Source organism: Sorex araneus, chromosome 1, assembly GCF_027595985.1.
Source record: "Sorex araneus isolate mSorAra2 chromosome 1, mSorAra2.pri, whole genome shotgun sequence".
Taxonomy (NCBI): Eukaryota; Metazoa; Chordata; class Mammalia; order Eulipotyphla; family Soricidae; genus Sorex; species Sorex araneus.
Window position 1 is genome coordinate 402,146,343 of NC_073302.1, and position 18,971 is coordinate 402,165,313.

The window sequence follows — 18,971 nt, forward strand, 5'->3', positions numbered from 1 at the left end:
ACAACACCTAATCAGAGAGAGAGAACAGAAGGGAATCCCCTGCCATAGTGGCAGGGTGGGGTGGGGGGAGACGGGACTGGGGAGGGGGGGAGGGATGTTGGGTTTACTGGTGGTGGAGAATGGGCACTGGTGAAGGGATGGGTTATCGAACTTTGTATGGGGGAAACATGAGCACAAAGATGTATGGATCTGTAACTGTACCCTCACGTTGACTCTCTAATTAAAAATAAACTAATAAAAAAAAAAGTATACAGCAAAAAAAAAAAAAATTTGAGACACCGGGTGTGCAATCCAACATTTCCTCGTTTTAAAAAGTGTCAAAATAAAATGTAAGAAAATTGCTTGGTGGAATGCTAATACAACAGGGAAACTTTTACACTTTCTAAGTTCAGACCTCTAAGGGGAAGAGAATGTGTGGCATTTTAGTTTTAATTACCAAGACATTCTTTCTTTTACTCTGTAGGATCAAATTGCTTAACTTTACTGGTTGAAATCTGTCCCATTAATAATGTCAAGGTTCTTAAAGCAGTGGATAACCGTATTTGGGTACAGGTAAGTGAATGTGTCATTTATCACTTACCTCCTTAATTAAAAGGCATGAATCTAGAGGTGATTGTACCTAAAAAGTGCTTTCATGCACATTATCACATTTAATTGCTTACGTAATAAGTATGGCTAGAATTATCAGCAATTTCTTTGCAAACATGGAAGTCAAAACTTAATCCAAACTTTTAAACTATTTTACAGTTTGATAGTTACATAACTTTCTACATGATTAATTTATTGAGTGTTCAAAGGTAAGTTTAAAAATCATTTAGTGGATTCATGTATTTGGTAGATTAAATAAAGGACTTAATTCCAGAATTTTCCAACTTCATGAATTGATGTAGAAATGTTTTGTATATATAGTGCAAGTGGATTAGAGAAAGTTAGTCGTCATGATACTTGGATTTTTTTTCAAATTTGTAAATTTTCCTACTTCATAAAATTTATCTGCATCCCTAAAATCAACATTCATGGTACTTGCTTAGTCATTTTTAAACATAGGCAGAACTGTGAAAAATTCGTCACCAATGGACTTGCTCCCAGCTGAGGTCAAAGAATGTGTCAGTTGCTTTCTTATTTCAGCATGTTTACTGTAAACAAATACTGTTTTTGAGGTTTCTTTAGTACCAGGATTTTGGCAAATTTGGTGATGTCACTAAAACATCTTCCCCAGGGTATTGCTAAAGTGCTGTCCCATGTTCCTAAGTGCAGAAAGGCCCTACAGAGAAAATACATATGTGCATTAGATAAACTTCATTCGGGCACACATTTATAGTGACGTAGGTTGGGAGATCAATGTTAATAATCAGAAACATATATTAAACAAAGGTATGTTGTGATATATTGGGAATTGTCTGTTCACAGAGCAGTGAATGCATTTTTCTAAATGTTAGGGCTTAGGAAGAGAGGCAGAAGGAAGGGTTTTGCTGTGGGAGAGGGTTTGGAGGAGTTTTTCTCCCTGAAGGCAAAATCCTGAGGAGCAGGGTGCAATGCTTGGAACTGAGACTGTTCTGGAAAAAGCATCTGATCATTACTTGGGAGATGATTTTCACTTTGGCCTATCAATATGTCATGTATTTTAATTTTTTTAAATTGAGATAAGTCACAATTTCAAAAAATTAATTTTGACCAAGTACCCTATTAAGTAGTTTTAGATACTAAGTAATATTCACCACAATGTTGGCTAACCATGTGCTTTTATAAACCTTCTTTTTTCCTGTCTCTGATTCCCTCAGTGTCTCCCTTGCTCCCAGCCCCTGTCGCTTTATTCTTCAGTAATGTCTGCAAGCCTGGACAGCCCTGGCCACAAGAACAGACCAATAAAGACCTTTGCTATTCATTTTTATATATTTTTTTAAGTCACCTTGTGGAGGATGCTATCTAGTTAAAATTTTGTTTTTTCAATCCTCAAAACAACACTTGACTACAAACTGCTTTAAAAAAAATAATCAAAGCTAAGACACCAGACACAATTTTGTTCTAAATTTTCCTAGTCTTCAGAGTCTGCTCCCTATAAAAAGAGAAATATAGAGCATTATTTTACTATTATTATTATTTTTTGCTTTTTGGGTCACACCCGGCGATGCATAGGGGTTACTCCTGGCATTGCACTCAGGAATTAACTCCTGTCGGTGTCCAGGGGACCATATGGGATGCTGGGAATCGAACCCGGGTTGGCTGCGTGCAAGGCAAACATCCTACCTGCTGTGCTATCGCTCCAGCCCCTAAAGTGTTATTTTTTTCTTATTCTTTGATATTTAGAGGAGAGAAACAAAATTCACAGGTGGATCTCATTTAATAAGCTATCCTTCACCTAGTAAAGTCAAAGTGCTGTTTTCTCCTTACACTTTGAACAATGAAAGAATTAAATCACCAGAATCCTCCCCCAGACAGCTTTTCTCCCTGTCCCAGCTGATGGTGTCAGGCTCAGAGGTTCTGGCTGCCTGTGTAGTCCTGTGGGCTCGCATAGCTGACAGAACACAGAGGAGGAAGAATGAGGTGGATGAGGCCTTTCCTTCCCACTGTGGAGTCACGCCGAGTTCCAAGGCTTGTAAATCCCCATCTGCACGCACGCTGTGACTTACTGTTGTTTCCTGGAAAGTCCCAGATTATTATTGTGCTTTGTCTCTTGGATGTGGAACTTTGTAAATTGTCCCGAGTACATTTACTTAATCTCTCAAATTAAAGAAATACTGGATTCAGTTGGGTATTTAATCCATGTATTGATCATTTTTGGGGGGTGTACACACGAAGCACTTCCGTTCCAGATACTATTGAAAGTTTCTCAGTGGTTCTAGAGTCACATATTCCAAAGGAGAACACCATCCCTAGCAATAACCTATTCAAATGAGCTGGGATGTACATGCAAACCAGTTTCCAGAACTGAGCTCCCAAAGGTGTTCTTCTTTCCCTCCTGTAATGTGATTCATCCAAACTACCCTCTGCTGCTTCTCTTCTGGGCCATGTAATAACGTAGTGACCAGATACAACCTTGAATTATTTGTGAAGGTGAAGTGCAGTTGGTTACTGATAGTTTTGATTCACTTCCTTTTATTGCAGTTCCTTTATCCACATGTGGAAAATCATCTTTCAGAGAACCATCTGTTAGTGATTTCAGAAGAGAAGTGTAAGTATGCCTCTAGGTCATATGTGGAGACTTCATGAGTGGCTCATCTCCTAGTGATGTGTGGGACGTGATGACGTCTTGTCCACTCATGAGTGCCAGGAGGCTGCTGACCTTGATGTCTATTTGAGAGCTGAGCCTTGGTGGAAGGACTTTTCCTCCAGCTTCTGCTTGTTCGCACAGGCTCCGCTCTGTTTTTCATTTGGGAACAATAGGTTCCTGCATATATGGCTTTCCAATTTTGTCACATGGTAGAATATTCGTAGAATAGCTGTGCAGGTTGATTTCACTGTATTCCATCCTCCTTTATGAGGGTTATCTGTCAAAGAAACAAATGATAGAAACAGCTTTAAAAGCTTAAAGAATTCCATGGGACACATGCCAAGTTGGACAGATTCAGAGGGAGGCAAATGGATTGGAATGTCCCTGAAAGACATTTTCAGATTGTAGGTGTGGGTATAGAAAGGATAAAAAAAGTTCCAGATGATTTCATCTAGGAAGTCATCTTTCTGTCTTTGTTTTTCATTTCACCTTTTTATTCATTTATTAATTTTTAAACTTAATTTAAATACTGGGGTTTACAAAGTTGTTCATTACTATAGTTTTTATGGGCATTCGGTGTAACAACACCAATTCCCAACCCCCCATAGTACGACCTTTCCTCCACCATTGTCCCTACACTCCAAAATAATTTTGCACATTATTTTTGCAGGCAGAAAAATACTTATTTTATATTGCTCATTACAACTAAATGAATAATGGAATTATCAAAAAATATTGTTATTTCTCACCATGGGGTCATTAAGTCCTTATCTGAGGCTTTGTTAACCTATTTATTGCTAGTTGAGCCCAGAAAGTCCACATTCTTTTTTTTTTTTTTTTTTCTTTTTTGGGTCACACCTGGCGATGCACAGGGGTTACTCCTGGCTCTGCACTCAGGAGTTACTCAGGGGACCATATGGGATGCTGGGAATCGAACCCGGGTCAGCCATGTGCAAGGCAAATGCCCTACCTGCTGTGCTATCGCACCAGCCCTCCCCCCCCACATTTTTATTTTAAGGTGAAACTACTGATTTATAGTTAGGGTATACTAAGGGAGTTAGATTAGTATTCAGTTTCTACCCAGTTAACACTCATATTTTTGTAACTAGAATCAGCAAAAGGAATGTATGGTCAGATCTAATGTTTTTACTGAGACAGAAGGGTCATCTAGATATATATCAAGTTAAAGAATTTAGAGTTCTGGGCCAGAGAGATAGCAATAGACAGCAAGCAATGCATTTGACTTGCATGTGACCATCTGGTTTTGATCCCTGGCACCACAGACCACCCTCAAGCATTACCAGAGTGATTCCTGAGCATAGCTAGGTGTGGTTCGTCAAAAAAAAAAAATTCAAGTTCTGTTAGTGTGAAATTGGTCCTTATAAAAATACCTTCCCCTTGGGCGGGAGAGAGAGGTGAGTCAGCAGCAGTGCACGCTTTGTTTGCTAGAGCCTGTGGGTTGATCTCTGACACCACACGGTCCCCTAAGTTCCACCAGGAATGATCCCCATGTCACTGAGTTCAGAGGAGTCCCTGAGTACCACAGTCATTTGTGGCTCCAAATCCAAAACAGTACAGGCCCAATATCTTATGTACGTAGTTAGCTATCTGGTATATGAAGTGGTGTCTGGAATTGGGAAACGGATGAATGCTGCTGAAGGAGTTCTAGTTTCTCTTTGTAAGACTGATGGGATAAAGGAGCCAAACACTTGACTCAGCCCAGGGGACTCTCAGGTGTTACTGATTCTGAGAAGCAGTATAAGTGCTTGGACTTGAAATAGACTGTGGAGAGAGGGAGAGAAAGGTGGGGCTGTTTAGAATTTTTATTGTGAGATTATTATTTTAATCATATTTGTCAGTTAATCTGCTTTGCCTTTATTTACTTTTGAAACTAAAACTTGGGGAAGAACCTCTTAAGCAGTGCTCAAAAGGCCTGAGGGTCACCTGCCAACCGGTGGGATACTCAGCCAACTGGTCCCTGGATTGCTCGAAGCGGGGACTGGGCAGTGCTCGAGGACCTTCAGGGAGGATCGAACCAGGGTCCTGCATATGCAAAGCTCCCTTCCTGGCCCCTGGGATGGAATTGGTTTACAATACTGGAAAGTGCTAATGGTGTAGGTTCACATTTGGACATGTGAGAAAAATTACCATGTCTATCACCAAAACCTCAATGCTGTTGCACTAGCAAAATGACCCCTCGCTCTGCTTTTATTAAAAAATGTTGCCATCTGTCAACCTCAGTTTGATCAGCTCCATATATGGTTCTCTGAGTACTACCAGGAGTGATCCCTGAGCTGTAGAGCCAGTAATAAGCCCTAAGCTTATAATGAGCCCTGCTCCCCACCTTGCAAAAAATACTGCAGTATGAAAATATATTAATATGTTTTATAAAGGCTAAATAATCTTTTGATTGTTTTTTCCATTTAAAGATGTTGAACAATTTCATATTCAAGTCCAAGAAGATGGAAATAGAGTGGTAAATATTTGAAATATCTTTGTATCAGAGTTTTACTTCTATAGAGAGACATTTTTTAATCTGTCTTGGCTGTTAAAAATTGAGTAATGTTATAGAAATAGATAGAAAAAACATTTGATTTGCTGTCTTTCAAATTATAGACTTGCTGTTGTAATATGTTAGGCAATACAAAATTTATGAAGGAGTTAATTATCTTCTTTATCTCAACCTTATCCCCTAATCTCAGTCTCTTGAGATAATTAATAATGATATCTCTATGTGAATTTTCCATATCATCTGTCTTGCTTTTGAAAAATGTGCGCAATACTGGCATACCTATACAAGGATTCATTTCTTTTCACCGAATCAGAAACAAAAAATACACAAATGTTTGTATGTAATATAATTTGATGCTGTTGTTTTTGCTTTTTAGTATACCAGGGATATTCCTATAGGTTACTTAGTAGGAATAAATTTCTTTCCCTAGTTTTTATTTTATCATTTGATTATATATAGATTAGTATAAATACATATGAAGAATGGGCTCACAGAGGGTTTTATATAGTTTGATTTCTTTTCCTTTTGCTTGTCTTCTATTTTTCCTTTCCTTTTCCCCCTCTGACTTTTGTTCACCACCTGGTATGAATGAGTTCTGAATTTTTATTAAAACTGTATTACTACCATCTCCATTACTGATACTCCAAAGGTTTATTATTCACTTCCTCCTCATTCAGCATTCAGCTTTGTAGAATCCTGTATAGTCAATCAAAATATCTTCAATTTATTCTTTTTAGAGGGACAGAATAGTACCTGGTATGGGTATACAAAATTCTTCATCTTTCCTTAAAACCATATTATTTTTAACCATTTCTCTATGGATATGCATTGAGTTGATTGCTTGTTCTTTTTTGTTTTGTTTGCATTAAAATTGTCTCAAGGGATATTTACATTTATAGCTTTACATATTTGGGATACATATTTTTTTGGACTAAGTGCTCAGAAATTGGATATTTGTGTTGATGAATGTATATTAGTTTTTATTTCATTAGATTTTGCCAATTTATTTTCTAAAAGAGTATAACATTTCACAGTTTTAGAAACATAGTATGAATACCCTTTTCTTCTATGTATGCCCGCAATAATAATATTTTCCTTTTAAAAATATTTTTAGCTTGGTAGATATAAATTGATAATATTAATTTTCTCTGCGCTTATTGGTGAATTTGAGCATCTACAATGCTGACTAGCTATTTGAATTTTTCCCTTTAAGTTTTATCTTGCCTATTTTATACTGTACTGATTTTTCCTCAACAGTTTATAATTTTGATATATTATAGACAAAGGGATCTTAGTAATAGTATAATGAGTAGGGTGTTTGCCTTGCAGTCACACTTGGCTGACCTGGGTTCAATCCCCAATACCCCATATGGTCCCCCAAGCCTGCCAAGAGTGATCCCTGAGAGCAGAGCCAGGACTAAGCTCTGAGCACCACCTAGTGTAGACTAATTATTGTTTACATAAATATATGTTGTTTTATATATATATACACATATATATATAATGGACCTTGAAATCTTAGCTTTCAGGGGCCGGAGCGATAGCACAACAGGTAGGGCGTTTGCCTTGCACACGGCCGACCCGGGTTCGATCCCCGGCATCCCATATGGTCCCCCAAGCACCGCCAGGAGTAATTCCTGAGTGCAAAGCCAGGAGTAACCCCTGGCATCGCTGGGTGTGACCCAAAAAGCAAAAAAAAAAAAAATCTTAGCTTTCAGTATCTAAATAGTTGGCATCAAATAATATTTTAAGATTTAAATTTTATAGTTATGTGAATAAAATGAAATAAAAATGTTATTTATTAACTGTGTATTCTACTAAAATTCAGAGGTTTAGAAAAAATGAACCAGTATTGTGTGGCTATGGCCCTGGGTCATCAATGACTAAGTGGATGGAGGACAGGGATGTGATGAGAGGTCAGAAAAGGGTAAGATCAGAAGAGAAATAAACTGAGTCCCCAAGTCAGAGCTAAGAAGTTAGAGAAGAGAAAGTCAGGGTCAGCACTGGGAATAGATATAGACAACTGCCTGACTTGGGGCTCCTGGAACAGAGAGAATGAGGACAGGCTGCCTCGTCAGAGCCCAGGAGGAAATTGTTTGCCCGAGATTATTCTGGCCTTTCCTCCATCTATGGACCAGGCTCAGAGATACTCTCTCCATACAAGCTTAGATGACAGCTTCTTACCGTGTAGGATTCCACATTTTCCTCACAAAAATATTTGCTGGTGGTATCATAATTATATTGTTTTTCACCAGGAACACAATAAGCATACTTATGGATGTGTGGTCATTAGAGTTACTTTTTTCCCCCTTTTTCTGAAAGCATATCCAACTTCCCCCAACCTAACAAATTGCACAAAAGTGGTGCAAGATGGACTGCCCAAGAATTATGCAAATACTCTTGAATCATTTTCAATAGCATCACTTGCCTTCAACCTAAATGCAATGGACACAGACATGGTGCTTTCTTCCTCACACTCCTACTCTCCTTTTAAGCCTCAGTTTGCTGTTCTCTTGGCAATATCTCAAGGTTTATTTCCACGGGGGATTTTCTAGTCAATTGCTTTGTTTCTTCATACTCAACCCAGATGAGCAAGATCATCTGGCACTTATCTTTTCTTTCTCACTACTTTACTTAGTAGGAACCCCTGCAGTTCCATTCAAGTTGTAGAAAATGGCAAGATTTCATCTTTGCTCATAGCTGAGTAGTATTCCATTGTATATATATTCTGTAATTTCTGTACCATTCATCTGTTGTTGGGCTTGGATTGTTTCTGGACCTTGAGAGTTATGAATTGTGCTGCATTGAATAGGTGTGTATATCTCTTTCAGATTAATGTTTTAGTTAATATTGGGATAGATATCCAGGAAGGGAATCATTGGGTTATACAGAGATTCTGTACTTAGTTTTCTGAGGCATCTCCATACCACTTTCCACAAAGACTGATTCAGGCAACAATCTCACTAACAGTGAATGAGAGCCCTTTTTTTCCACTGCATCCACACCAGTACTAGTTGTTTCAATCTTATGTATAGGCTGCTTTCACTATGAGATGATATTGGTGCTCAATTTGCATTTCCCTTATATTCAATGATGATGAACACTTTTTTATATGTCTGTTGGCCATCTTTATGTCTTTGAGGAAATATCTGTTCAGCTCCTTTCCCTATTTTTTGATGGGTTTGTGTTTTTGTTGTTGTAATTGAGATTTGAGGGTGCTTTATAAATCTTAAATGTATACATATTTTCTCCTTTTCTGTAGGATATCTTTCTTGGCATCATTGATTTTCTCAATGAAGAAGCATATGTTTGATACAGTCCCATTTGTTTATTTCTGCTTTTTTTTGCTAGTGGAGTTGCCTCATTGTATATTCATCTGAGGTCAGCATTATGTGTTCTCATATAATGGGTATCATATTTAATGGATACAAGTCTGATACATAAATATCTTTAATCCATTTTGAATTAACTGCATATGGTGTGATTGGAGTCTGTTTCTTTCTTCCCTTCTTTCTTTATTCCTTCATTTCTTTCTTCATTTCTTTCTTTCTTTCTTTCTTTCTTTCTTTCTTTCTTTCTTTCTTTCTTTCTTTCTTTCTTTCTTTCATTTTTTTCATGAGACTGATCACTTTCTTTAGCACCATTTGTGAAGAGACATTCTTTATTCCACTTCATGCACTCAGCCCCTTTGTTGTAGAGTTGCCCATGTATCTGAGGTCTTAGTTTGAGCTCTCAATCCTGTTCCATTGATCTGTGAGTCTGCATTTGTTCCAGCTATGATTTGTAGGATTTGTGGTATAAACTCAGGGAAAGCAGTGTGTCTGATCTTTGGAAAGTGAATTCTTAATACCTGTTATATGCTTGTGTATCCCTGACAATGTACACTTGTATTTCTTGTCCTGCTTTTAAACCATCATGCCTTTGATTACAGGCTAGAATTATTTATGTATTGCTTAAGATATTGAGAAGCCAAAGAGTGCATATCTTGAGGGAGACATCCATTACAATGTAGCTGTCATAGAAGCCTGCTGGGGCCCCATAGCTATATAGAGATCAGGAGATTGACTTTCTTCTTGGGCAGATGAGGGGAGGTTTTGAACAGGAGGCCATACCTGAAGTGAAGTAGCTAAATCATGCTGAGAGAAGGGCAGATCATTATCTTCATTATAGAAGATGTAAAGGCAGAAGCATGCCCAAAGTCACATAAATAGATTATGGCAGATCCAGGATTATTGTCCAGTATGCCACACATCCACACATGAGCTTTCCCTCAGCGTCACAATGTCTGCTCTTTCTTTGGTAGCAAACCCCTCATGATTTCAGACAAAAGGAGATGCAGGAAAGGGGAAGCTCCAAATCTTCTATTAACGCAGCTGCACATTTGTAGTTGGGGTGGCTTTGCCTTTAACAACCCTTGTGTGTCGAATGAGGAACATGAATGAAATGATTTAGTGTTTGGGAAGAGCAAGTAATGAAATTAGTGTCAGCTCTTTTTTGGGAAAGACTGTTAGTGTGAATAATTAGAGGTAGAGGCTTCTGATAATAAATTATGAAAATGTTTGCATGTATTATGGAATATATAAAAGTAATAACATTCATATGTTCTACTTTAAAATAGTTATTTTTATCTGAAATTGTCTTGCCTCTTTAGGTTGTTAAAAATTCTGCCCATCTCCCAAGAGAGAGAGTAGCTGAGGATTTTGTTTGGGCTCAGTGGGATATGTCGGAGCAGAGATTATACTACATTGACCAGAAGGTGAAAACTTGTCTTTTATCTGATATAGTTCCTAAAGCTGTTGTAAACGAACAAATGTTGGAAGGATGAACTGCCGAAGGTTAGAGACAGAAGGTGTTCTGGGATCTCTTCCCTAGTTTTACTTTTTTTTGGCCTAAATGTAATGGATCTGGACAATCGAGAAATTTGTCCTTTCTATAGGAATGATTATTTTTCTTTTTAAAATTGTAGTTTAAGTAACACGGTTACAGGAGTATCGATGCATTTGGTGTACAAAGATACTACACTTTCACCACCAAAGTGCCCAAGATCTTGTACCACTGCTGTCATGTCCAAAAAATAAGTCTATTTCTTCCTCTCTTACCTCCCTTTGACCTTCCTTCTCACCACTTGGTAACCTTGATTCTGTAGCCAAAGACCAAGGGTTTGTTATCATTGGATACAATCCATTTCCTCACTTTGCTTTTCTGTATTCCATATATGAATGAGATCAACTGGAATTTGATAGGGATAATTTACTTTTTACATAATCATTGTAACCTATCGGTTGCTGATTTTCACTGATGGCCAATCAATGAAGGTTTATTAAAAACAACAAAAAGGTTTTTACGACTACTTCTTGGCTGATGCTCTCTCACTCACTCCCAGTTTCTATATTTCCCTTAAATACTTTTATTTACTTTTGTTTGTAACTTGTCATTTACTGGTTTCTCTTTTAGAAATCAAGAAGTGTCTTGAAATGCATTCAGTTTTATGCTAATGAGAACTTTAATTTAATGGTAAGTGCATATAATGATGAAGTTGTAAGACATTTTATCAAGTAGGCTCTTTTTTAAAAAAAATTATTTTATTGAATCACCGTGAGATACAGTTACAAGCTTTCATGTTTGAGTTACAATCATACAATGTTCAACACCCATCCCTCCACCAGTGCACATTTCCCACCACCAATCTCCCCAGTATACCCCCCATTTCACACCCTCCTCCTGCCTCCCTGGCAGATAATTTCCCAGATACTCTCTCTCTCTCTCTCTCTCTCTCTCTACTTTTGGACATTATGGTTTGCAGCACAAATACCGAGAGGCCATCAATTTTTGTCCTTTATATACTTTCAGCACACATGTCTCATCCCGACTGATCCTTTCAACTATCATTTTCTTAGTGATTCATTCTCTATTCTAGCTGCCTTCTCCCCTGCTCACAAGGCAGGCTTCAAACTATGGAGCAATCTTCCTGGCCCTTGTGTCTACTGTCCTTGGGTGTCAGTCTAATGTTATTTTATACTCCACAAATGAGTGCAGTCCTTCTGTGTCTGTCCCTTTCTTTCTGACTCATTTAACTTAGCATGACACTCTCCATATCTATCATTGGCTCTTTTAAAAAAATGCTTCTGTTGAAGATATAAATAGCATTCTTTTTTAAAATTTTATTGAATCACTGTAACATAGTTACAAGCTTTTATCTTTGGGTTACAATCACACAATGATCAAAAACCCATCCCTCCACCAGTGCACATTCCCCATCACCAATATCCCCAGTGTACTCCCTCCCTCTCCCACCCTCTCGCTGCCTCCATGGCAGACAATATTCCCCATACTCTCTCTCTACATTTGGGCATTATGGTTTGCAATACAGATACTGAGAGTTATCACGTTTGGTCCATTATCTACTTTCAGCACACATCTCCATCCCGACCGATTCCTCCAGCCATCATTTTCTTAGTGATCCCTTCTCTATTCCAGATGCCTTCTTCCATACACTTATGAGGCAGGCTTCCAGCCATGGAGCAGTCTTTCTGGCCCTTGTATCTACTGTTTTGGGTGTCAGCCTCATGTTATGTTACTTTATACTCCACAAATGAGTGCAGTCCTTCTGTGTCTGTTCCTCTCTTTCTGACTCATTTCACTTAGCATGATACTCTCCATGTCTATCCACTTATAAGCAAATTTCATGACTTCATCTCTCCTAACAGCTGCATAGTATTCCATTGTGTAGATGTACCAAAGATAAATAGAATCCTTAATGTTGTGTTAGTCACTTGTAGAGGCATAAAATAGTTCTTGCCCTGTCAAGGTTTAACTCTATAATAAATGCTACAAGTATAAATGACTGGTAGAGCAGGTAGAAAATTTCTAATTGAATACATCACATTAAGAAACAAGTAGGATGGCGAGGGAGTTGGGTCAGCGGCATGGAGTGCATGCCTTATAGGAGTGAGGCCCTGAGTTTGATCATTGGCACCAAATGTATCTACAAGCATGGCCAGGAATAGCTCTGTGGCCTCCCAAACACCTCTGGGTGAGGGGCTCTCCACAAAATGAAACATGCAATGGAATTTTATACAGCCAGCAGGAAAAATGAAGTCATGAAATTTGCTTGTAAATGGATGAACATGGAGAGTATCATACAGATTGAAGTGAGTCAGAAGGAGAGAGACAGACAGAATTATCATACTTATTTGTGTGATATAAAAAATTAAAAAAGCACAGTATGAGACTTATATACAAGGACAGTAGAAACAAGGGTAGGAGAACTGGTCTATTTTGGATGCTTGCCACACATAGAGGGGCAGTGTTAGGATAGAGAAGAGACCACTATGACAATGATAGTTGGAAATGACCACTCTGGACAAGAATTGAGTACTGAGAGTAGTAAAGGGATATACATGCTAACTTGTTAGTAGCTGCATTGTAAGCCAGAGGGAGGGAGGGGTAAGGAGAGGGAGAGGCAGAGGGAGAAGGAGAAGGAGGAGAAGAAGAGGGGGAGAGAGAAGCAGAGGGAGAGGGAGGAAAAGTGCCAGCTATAGAGGAAGTGGGGATGGGGGATGGTGTTTATAGGGAAACTGGGGACATTGTTAGTGAGAAATGTACACTGATGAAGGGATGGGTATTTGGGCATCCTATGACCGAAACCAAATCATGAAGTTTTGTAATTGTGTATCTCACGGCGACTCAATTAAAGTAAATAAATAAATATAGACAATTAAGAAAAAGAAACATGTAAGTATGAGGACTAGTGGAAGATTATAGATGTGATCTTTAGGAAGTATATTTAAGTGATTATAAGTCATGTAACTCAAAAGGACTTGTGAGTCTAGAGAATTTGAAAATCAGGTAAGTAATCAATAGAGGTATAATTTAATTAATAATTTGGTCTCATTCCTAGTCTTGTAGTGAAATAAGGCAAATAATTTTATCTGTGATAGATAGTATGTACCTATTCTCTTGACTAGGACTAATATTAATAATGTAAATTGATATTACACCATTGCAGGAATTTTATTTACTCCTCCTTTTATTTACTCTTATTTTTTTTACATTCTTGTTTATTTTATTTTTTTTGAAAAAGGAATTATTGTGCTGTGCTTTGGGGATAAGCACTGAAGGAAATGAGGTTAAGTGAGCTCTTCTTTACTAAACAAACACAGTGCTGTCAGGCTGCATCTGCATCTCAGGATTGTCATCAATTAATGTTCTTTGTGGGTTTCTTTTCTCCTGATTGACAGTTTGAAGCACCCTTGGACATATCATTAAGTGACTCAGGATTCAAGTAAGTTATTCATAGATTGTCATTAACTTTTATAGATATTCGCAGGCAGAATGATTATATTTAATCTGTGGTATACAGATAAAAGGATAATTTGATATTCCATGTGTATATCTTCTTTCCTATTTCTGTTCTTATCAAGAAATAGAAACAGCATTTTTTTTATGCCCAGTCAGTTGTATTGATTTCCTTAGCCATTAATTTCTGTATGACACCTTCATTTATTTGGACCCATGAAGTAATCTTTTTCCTATAATTAAATGAATCAATGAGCTAAAAAAAATTTAAAAAAACCTTTTGTGTTGCCATTAAAAAAGTATGTCACAGGTTATTCACATGTAGATAAGCTGATGCTATTAGTTACCTTTTTTCTGTTTTCCTTTTACTGAAAGGCAAGATTTCTCACCCCCTGATTACTTGTAATAAAAGCATGACTTTTGAAAAATGGAGATATAAGAATGTCAAAGAAGAAAGTTGTTCCCGTTAGAGTAGTGATAATCCCAAGAGGTTATGTGTTTCATTAACTGTAGTTCATCATATAATCAACATTCAATTGTGTTTATTTTTAAACAATATATGTATTACTCTAAATCAGAAAAAAATAAGTTCAATGTAATAAATATTTTTCTGTTGCTTGGGGCATGGCATTTATGTGCCATGTACTTTTTGCAGTTATTATTTCCATTTTTGTCAATATTTTTTGCTTAAAATTCTAGGAATCTGCCTCTACTTCTCTGGGTATATTATAATGATCACTATTGTCCTTTTTGAGGGAACTTATTTTTAATGAATTAATTTATTATTCTTTGCTGTAGACTAGTCAACTTTGGATGTAATGATCTTCAAGACCAAGACAAATTATCTGAACATTGGAACCTTCGTGTTTTTACCAACCATACAGGTATAACCATGGTAGTATTGATCAACATACTTGATTTTACTTGAGTTTTATGTGACATTTATCACTGTTTATCTATATGGATCCTGGAAAAGAAGTATAATTGAACCACACTCTTACATAAGAGATCATAGGATTTTTATTTACCGAATGATCTTTTTCATTATAATTTCATACATAAGCTATCTGATTAAAAGAAGCTACAGTCAATAGGGCTATTGTCTTACTATTATTTGTATTATTATAATAGAGGGTGTAGAATTGTATTTGATATTTTTACATTATCTCACCTCTCCATGTTTTCATAAATGGCATGCAATGATGACAATGTTGTGAGGATTTTTTTTGCATTTGGATTCTAAATCAGGGTTTTTGTTTTTGTTTCGGGGCTACATTTGGTCATGCTCAGGGCTCACTCTGGATCTGCACTCAGTAATTACTTATGGTGATGCTCAGGGGACCATATGGGATGCCAGGGATCATACCTAGGTCAATCATGTGCAAGGCAAACAACCTATCTGCTAAACTATCTCTCCAACCCTTGAATCAGGGTGTTTTGACCACCTGTCCAAAGGCTGGTGCTGGTCTACTGGTCTGCTCTCCTGGCATTGGTTATAACTGCTGTCTGTAGACTGTTATGCAGGACAGGTGCTGCCTGGAGGTAAAGGACTGAAAAGCTACTGTTCTAAACCTATGTACATGGATACTTTCTTTTTTTTTTTAAGAAAAATGTTTAATTTTTGGACCACACTCGGCCATGTTCAGGGGTTATTCCTGGTTTTGCACTCAGGAATTACTCCTAGTGATGCTTAGGGGACCATATGGGATGCCACAGATCAAGTCCAGGTGATCGTGTGCAAGGCGAGCGCCCTGTAGGATAACATTGGGTTTGTCCTTTCAGCCTTGCCGCAGGCAACTTAGTTTACCTTAAAGCAATGTCCTTTCTGTATGGACACTGGAAGACAGTTAATATTATGCTTTGTAACTTGGGAGCTGATTGACTCGAATAATATTTACTCCAGGGCATCTACTTTCTCAACTCAGTTGCCCTTAGTTCCTAGCACCCCCAAAGCAGGGTCCTGATGAGGGACAGAATGGACCCAGGGCAAGCTGTGAGCTACCCTGGCATCAAAATGGGCCAGGCCAAAGCGTCACAATACTTAAATATAAGTTGAGAGCATGGTCATAGACAAATGCTGTCATGATCTAAAAGTAATAACGAGACTAGGACCCTGCTGGGGTTAGGAAGACTAACCTGGCCTGAGGACTGTGGTCTGGAATATACAGTGAATGTCCTCAGGAAGAACCAAACTTTAAGTTTGACGTATCTCTTATTGTGCTAATACAGAATGACATTGCTAGAAATATTAGAAGTAGATTTACTACAACTAATTAAGTGGATTACTAGCTGAAGAAAGAAGAAAGCAACACACCCTGGATGGGATCCTGCCCTTAAGCGGATCTCCTAGTAATCTGGAGTAATCTCCTTAGATGAGATTTTGTTAATCTCCTGGAGGAGTGGTCTTACCACTCTTTGTTGCTTTGTTAATGTTCAGCCCACCTTTCTGTCACCACCCTATGTGATTGCTTTATAAACTAAGACTGTAACAGAAGTAGGGGAGAAGACACAGAAGCAGAGCACAGGTGAAAGAGAATCAGGGAGTCATCGGAGCCAGAAGCAGGGGAAATAAAGAGCACAAAGTGAGTGAGAATCAGAGTCAGAGGCAGAGGCAGAAGGGAGAGCGAGTGGGCTCCAGAGACTGAAGCAGAAGGGCTCCAGAGAGAGGTCAGAAGAAGAGAGATCGGAAGAGACCAGAGGAGAGACTACAGAGACAGAGTTAGACAGAGAGACAGACAGAAGGCACACAGGGGCACACACAGAAGCAGAGTACAAGGAGGAGCCATCCCAATCCGGTCCATACACAGCGGCTCGAGAGCACTGAACTCTCGAGTGGGGGGGGCGCAGAAAGAGAGAGAGAGAGAGAGAGAGAGAGAGAGACCGACCCCAGGAGCCCATGAACACACATCACTTCACCCCTTCCGAGCACGTGCATTTGTATTTTTTACTGTGCCCTACCTACTTTACTCTTTCTGCCCCTATTATTTATTTTTGGGCCACACCCACCAGTGGTCAGGGCTTACTTGTGGCTCTGCACTCAGGAATTACTCCTGGCAGTGCTCAGGGGAGCATATGAGATGTGGGGATCGAATCTAGGGTCAGCCATGTGCAAGGCAAGTTCCCTACCCACTGTACTACCTCTCCAGTCCCTGTACTTGGCTATTTTAACAACTATGCTGTAATCCATTAGCAGTCAAAAGCAACAAGCAAACATTTCCATAAAGTCATTAGTGTATGGTTTTCATTCTTAACACACTTTTGTTGTGTATAATTAAAATAGAGAGGGGAACAAAGAATACCTGAAAATGAGAGGCATATTATACTGAACAAGTTCTGGTAAAAACACTATTCACTGACTTTAATACTCATTTAAATAATAAATTGTTCAGTTTTTTTTGGTGTGTGTCTATCTGGGCTGGGAATCAAACCCAGGTCCTCAAATATGCAAGGCAATTGCTGAGCCACATCTTTAGATCCTCTAATTACTAAATCTTAACAACCATTTTTTTGAGGGTTGGGGGAGCTTTGAGCACTTGTAGTGGTATTTGGGCAGTTCTGGCCTTGGTTGTTGGATGACCCATGCTGTGCCAGAGATCGAACCCAGGCTGCAAAGCATCTGCTCGGCCTTGAGCCTTCCCTCTTGCCCAACATAATGGCTTTTAACCACTAAATTATTCAGCATGTATATCTTTTTTTATTGAATCACTGTGAGATAGAGCATTATAAAATGGTTCATGATTGCATTTCAGTCACACAATGTTCCAATACCCATCCCTCCACCAGAGTAATTTCCCTGTACAAATGTCCCCAGTTTCCCTCCCACACCTACAAGCCATACCCCTCCCCAGCCCCAGCCTGCCAGTATGGCAGGCACCTCCCTTCTCTCTCTCTCTCTCCCTCTCTCTCTCTCTCTCTTTTTCTCTCTCTCACTTGAGGCATTATGGTTTGCAATACAGATGCTGAAATGTTATCTGTATCCCTTTACCTGCTTTCAACATGCAAAGGACACTTGTACAAGGATTTAATTCTGTTATCACTGAGAGAAATGAATTAAAGAGTTAACTCTTTAATAGTTAAGTTTTCATGGTTATTTTTTAAAGTACTCAATATATACGTGTATGTGCCATAAACAAATAATACATCACTTTTAAAGTTAGTATCCATCTAGATTTGTATATCAACTTGTTTGATTCTTGTAGTCTCTTAGAAATGAGCAGCTCCCACCTGCTATCCTCTGTGCCTTATTTTCCATATTTACAACATTAACACTGTGAATGTTAATGTTGTGTATAATTAAAATAGAGAGGGGAACAAAGAATAAGAACAAAAGAACAAAGCAGGTATATGTTCATTCTGCCTTGCAGAATGTAGACTATCGCAATCTGGATTTGTCTAATTGTATTTTGGGGGTTTGGGGGCTGTGCTGGCAGTGCTAGGGCACTACTCCTCTCTCAGTACCAGGGAGCCATGCATTGCTGGGGATCGAACCCGAGGCTCCAGTGTGCAAGGTCTGTTCCAACCCCTTGGAGTCATCTCTTCAACCCTCTGTTGTCTTGAGAGTGATTCACTTCCTTTATCCTTTTAATTTTATATAAATAGGAAGTCATGTCTAAAGGCAGAGAGGTTAAACATTTTTGTTAAGACTGTGTCATAGTTTTGTAAACTTCATTGTGTACCACAGCAGGTGGCAGGTAATATCAGGATGTCCTGCTATTTGTGATGCTAAATTGGGGTATCTGCTGAGGATAGCTAGTAGCTCTCCACCTTGTAAATATGCATTTGAACCTTGCATTAGTAATTTCTGGAAGCTTTGGCATCATGTACTTTCCTAAAACTTTTCACATGGAAGTTTTTGATTTAAGGAATCCTTACTGAAATGTTGTATGCTGGTAATGACATAGTTTGATGAGAGTTTTTAAAGCCCCATCTGTCTGCTGTTGAAGAATTGAT

General features: G+C 38.4%; 1 protein-coding gene across 1 annotated transcript in view; it reads left to right on the top strand.

Annotated features, from left to right (window-relative positions):
* GSAP (gamma-secretase activating protein) overlaps nucleotides 1-18,971 on the top strand; it is an 86,788-nt gene that overhangs the window by 18,414 nt on the left and 49,403 nt on the right. The window contains exons 7-13 of the mRNA XM_055138423.1: nucleotides 464-552; nucleotides 3,106-3,172; nucleotides 5,641-5,687; nucleotides 10,375-10,479; nucleotides 11,178-11,237; nucleotides 13,964-14,007; nucleotides 14,820-14,905. Coding sequence (XP_054994398.1) covers nucleotides 464-552; nucleotides 3,106-3,172; nucleotides 5,641-5,687; nucleotides 10,375-10,479; nucleotides 11,178-11,237; nucleotides 13,964-14,007; nucleotides 14,820-14,905 — 498 coding nt within the window. The remainder of the gene's footprint in view (nucleotides 1-463; nucleotides 553-3,105; nucleotides 3,173-5,640; nucleotides 5,688-10,374; nucleotides 10,480-11,177; nucleotides 11,238-13,963; nucleotides 14,008-14,819; nucleotides 14,906-18,971) is intronic.